The following is a 4,794-nucleotide window of genomic DNA, read 5'->3' as shown; positions in this document are numbered from 1 at the left end:
CAAAGTTTTCGATAACAGGCGCCACCCGTGGAGCCTCAGGCGAATGCCCTGGACGACTCTCCGCCGGACGAGGATGGCGTCTCTCCGCCCCACCGCTTCTCCTCCCAGACGGGTGCGCCCCACCGGCCGCCCCAGCGGCTGCCCCAGCGTCTTCCCCAACGGCCCCACGGCCCCGGCGCGCTGCACCGGCCCCAGCTCGGCCTCCAGGTGAGGGACAAGTCGGACACGAACTCTTCTGGGTTGTTTTTAAATGACGCGATTTTCAAGCATCTTATTTAGCATATTGAGCGTTTCCGTCCCATACACCACGCGTACTTTATTTTGGTTACACTGTACCGCATGCAGGCGTGCGGGTGGGCTTGCCTTCCGTCTCTTACCGTGGCGCCCTATAAGGCCGAGCGAGTACGCAACCCACCCACCCACACGCCTGAACGCGGAACAGTAATAACCAAACTAAAATACGAGGTCTGTGGGTGGGACACCTACGACAGTACAGCGCTTTTATCAATAAGGAATGTGTGCGCCCTGCCCGCTTTTTTTCCCCCCAAATAAGCCATTAAATTGTGTCGCCCCCCAGTCGTTCCAGCCCGCCAGTCGCGAGGTGGAGGACGAGGCCGCCGACGCGCTGCAGCAGGAGCAGGGTGGAGGGTCTCGCGAGGCGCCCGCCGCGCCCGCCCCGATCGGCTCGAGGGCCTCCCTGAGGTCGCGGGGCTCGTCGCCGTCCCCGCTGCCCGCGCCGCGGCCCTCGCTGCACCGCTTCGCCACCCTGACCCGCGACAGACGCGTGAGTAGCACATCTCGTGGCTCCAGTCCCAGGAGGAGAGTCTTTGTGTGTGTGTGTGATTATATCCGTCCTTTCCCATCCATAATCTATACATGACGTAGGTAACGCATGGTGTGCTGTGTGTGTGTGTGTGTTGGTGCGAGCGCGTGTGCGCGTGAGGGATGTACAGTGTACAGAGGTGGTGGTGTGCCCGCAGCCGGAGGCCGTGACGCTGCCGGCGCCGCAGCCCCTCAGCGCCGCCGGCGCCGACCTCCTGGACTCGGCCGAACGGGAACAGGCGACGACGGCGCCGAGCTTCAGGCCCGGCCCGGCCCCCGCCCACGCCCACCATCGCTTCAAGCCCATCACCTCGTCCACCGTGCCGCCCCCGCCCACCACGCCCTTTGTGCGCAGCTTCAGCCCCCGGAGCAAGGTGACCAGGTCGCCGCCCACCGCCGAGGTAAGTGCGACAGCTGGGACTGCGTTTTTCGTCAGAGTAGTGATGCAACAAATTTCGACGAAAGAAATAGTGAATGCTTTGGAGGTGTTCTTCTTTATGACGATCAATAACCGAGCACCACTTTTTTCTGCCCGCAGGACGAGACGTCCACGGTCCCCGCCCTGGCCATCAGTCGCAGCAAGTACGCGCGCCGGCCCGGACCCGCGGCGTCGCTCCACCGCCTCGCCGTCAGCCCGCGGCCCACCGGGGACGACGCGCCCCGCGACCCGCCCAGCGCCGCCAGGACGCTGGCGCGCCGCCCGCGCCCCGACCTGGACCTGAAGGCCGAGGCCCGCCTCGAGCCCAAGCAGGAGGCCGTCAAGCGCGAACGCTACAAGGTGTCTGCCGGGGCGCTGGCCGGCGCCAAGAACCGCCTCAAGCTGCTCCGGCCCACGCTGGCGTCCGCCGAAGAGGTTCAGGATCACGACGAGAAGACGAACGAGGCCCTGGACGACGTGCCGGAGTCGGCGGCGGCCTCGAGCAGCCTCGCGCCCCCGGTGTCCGCGGAGCAGAGCAGCACCGAGGTGAGGAGGGCCCGTCCGGTTCACGTTTATGCACATCGACACGACGGTTACCATGGCGACCCGATACCTGATCAATGCCGATTTTTTTTTCAGGCCTCGTCCTCGGAGTCTCTGCTGGCGTCGTCTTCCACAGAGGCGGTGGAGGAGATCGCCCCCACCGTCGTGCCGAGCACCTCGAGCCGTTCGCCCCTCGTCGGTCGCCCGCGGCCAGCGTACGTCCCCCTGCGCAGACCCAGCACCAAGGCGCCGCTGCTGCTCCCGGCGGCCTCCACCGCTGCCACGCTGAGGGCGTCGCCCACCACGGCCTCGCGGTTCAGCGCTCGCTTCACGGCCTCTAGAGGCCAGCGACGAGGACTGTCCACCGCTGCCTCTCAGAAGACGGAGACGGTCTACATGGGGCCCGACATATCGTCACCCACAGCGCCCACCAAACTCTTCGTAAGACCCGCCACGGTGCCGAAATTGGGGTGGTTTGTGTGCAATAACCCTTGCTCTTGAGGTAATTTTGGTTGTTTGCCCTGTTGCTTAGCCCGCCACGGCAGTCCCTCGACACCGGTTCAGCTCCCGCTTCAAGAACACGGACTACATCTTCGCGGCAGTGGTGCTCCCGCCGGCCCCGCGCGGCCTCGAGGACGACGACGACGAGGACAGCACAGAGGAGACCACGGCGACGACTGTAAGCTCACACCCTCTTCTCGACACGTTTCGTGTATAGCAGTTTACATTGTTTACGTAAATATTGTAGCAAATATTCATCGTGAATTCTTCCAAAGCTATTTCACACAACGATCTCTTGTGCATAGATACTTTGTATAGCACCGTTACTTTCCAATTCGCCTTTTCTCTGGTAAATTTTCTGTTCTATTTTATTTATAGGGAACATCTTTTGTGTATTATATATTTAAATTGGTGCTTAGATATATATTAACTTCTTTTTAAGCTAATCGTGATCTGAAAATAACAGATTATAAGACGCTTGAAAAAGGGCTTGAACATTTCTACTCTGGCTCTTATATTTCACATACTTTCTCTTGACTACAACATAATCTAGCTGCATACCTATCAGCGACGTTCGTTCAATGTCGATCTGTTATTTTTCTTATGACACTTTATGTACATTTCATTTATTTCCTTTTTCCTATTTCTGAAAAGTACTATTGTCCCATGTGCTTTTTATCCAAGCTTGTATCCCGCACCTTCATTCCATATGAAACCTGCATGTACTTTAAAGCTTCTCTTTTCTGTTTTCGCTCTGTTTGGAATGCCTTTTATTGGGGCTAGAAATCACTTTGATTTTTCACAGTTGCAATGCAAGTCAGGTACCGCGGAATTTGTTTACAAATTGTAGCTTAAGCTCCTAAATATGCGTTTTCTTCCTTGATGCACATTCTTATTTTTCGATGGACATGGTTCCTTTCGCCGGGGAAGTGCAAAGTAATGCATGTTGTGACTTTGCGGGGCAGCTGTTCATGAATGCTGTATCGTGCTTTCTTGCAGGAGCAGGCCTCTTCAGACTCTTCAGACTCTTCGTCTCCTACTACTCATGACCCCTTTGCGCACTTTTTTGACAGTTCTAACTTCGACGACAGCACCGAAGACTTAAATTCTGACGATCCCTTTACATCTGAGAAACCTTCCATTGTTCATAACGAGGTAGACGTGCTGTCAGATAGAAAGGGGAAATCGTTTGATCCAATGCCAGATGTGCACATGACTAGCTTTACAGAGACAACTGTTGATACCTTTGCTAGCACTTTAGAAAATTTAGCCGGTCCAACAACACTAAAATCAGTTACCACTGTCGACCCGAATGATAACATCACTACAGATGCCCCTGGGGATTCAACAACAACGCCTGAAAACGATTTTACGTCGCCCGCGGTGGAGCCGGTTAGTACAATGACTAGCTACGACCCCCCTCCCACCACTTCGAAATTTTTACGAGAACAGAGCGCAACACATTTTCCTGTAACCGAAGAAGCTCCCCTACCCTCCACGACGGATCCACCCCTAGCAGTAACTACAACTGTTGACCCTGTGTCCGCTGCAACAGAGTCACAGCAGGCGCCCGCAAAGCTTGATAGTTATGACCTGTCCTCAAAAACTGAACCTTCAGAAGGAACGACTCTTTCCTTGCTGCCCATTACAAGCGAGTATTCTCCATCCACCGTGGAGTCCACCGAATTTACCACCGACAGTTCGACCTCCACGACTGGGGTGTCTCGTGAAACCACATTTTCTCTCGCGTCAACTTTATTACCTACGTTCGTCACGACCACTCAAAACGATGAAAACCACGAGAGAGAAATGCCGTTTGATCCGGAATCCAGTACGGTTTCAATTAGTGACGGCTTGACAACCGCTTTTGATAGGAGAGCATTCTCTCTTCAGGTTGACAGTCTTGTGAAGTTCACCACTGATGCTCCTGAACAGACAACGGTTCTTCCACCAAGCACGACTGAGATAGATCTTACCACTCTTTCCTTGTCCGACACAAGCCCTGCAAGTGCTGTTCCGATTACAACGACAATGGACCGAGTCGTCCAAAATAATTCCGAGTTCCTTGTAACATTTAACCCGACTGTGGAAACCACAACTAGCACTTTGTTAGCCGTGACCTCGACGGTCACCCCGCAAACTGACGATCTTTCCACGTATCCCACTTTGCACAACCGCGCCGAGGTCGTTACAGCCGTCCCTACACACAACCCAATCGAAACTCACGCAGAAACAACAAATTTTCCTTCGTTTGAACGATTTAACGTGGAGTTGACATCGACTTCTTCCCCAGAAACAACTGCACCTCCCACCTCTACCTTGGCTGCCCTAACCACCACTCGGATACCTGAGCCTTCTACGGTTTCAAACCCTTTCGATTTTGATGGCAAGAACCAGTCGTTTCCTCCCATAACTATGCCCGCCGAGGACCACACGGTCCCTTTTGCTTCCACCACATCTGGGGACGGTGCTTCGACCACGGTAGTACCCTTTGTTGAGAGTACCTCTTC

The 4,794-nt window shown here is 55.2% G+C and overlaps 1 protein-coding gene across 1 annotated transcript in view; it reads left to right on the top strand.

The window, feature by feature from the left end:
* LOC113206630 (mucin-2-like) overlaps positions 1-4,794 on the top strand; it is a 50,086-nt gene that overhangs the window by 39,222 nt on the left and 6,070 nt on the right. Inside the window, exons 6-11 of the mRNA XM_052273348.1 lie at positions 19-207; positions 578-784; positions 981-1,223; positions 1,361-1,786; positions 1,880-2,224; positions 2,316-2,462. Of these exons, the coding sequence (XP_052129308.1) occupies positions 19-207; positions 578-784; positions 981-1,223; positions 1,361-1,786; positions 1,880-2,224; positions 2,316-2,462 (1,557 nt within the window). The remainder of the gene's footprint in view (positions 1-18; positions 208-577; positions 785-980; positions 1,224-1,360; positions 1,787-1,879; positions 2,225-2,315; positions 2,463-4,794) is intronic.

This window comes from Frankliniella occidentalis, unplaced genomic scaffold (assembly GCF_000697945.3).
Source record: "Frankliniella occidentalis isolate FOCC.00 unplaced genomic scaffold, Focc_3.1 Scaffold7, whole genome shotgun sequence".
Lineage (NCBI taxonomy): Eukaryota > Metazoa > Arthropoda > Insecta > Thysanoptera > Thripidae > Frankliniella > Frankliniella occidentalis.
This window is presented reverse-complemented; position numbering and strand designations above follow the sequence as displayed.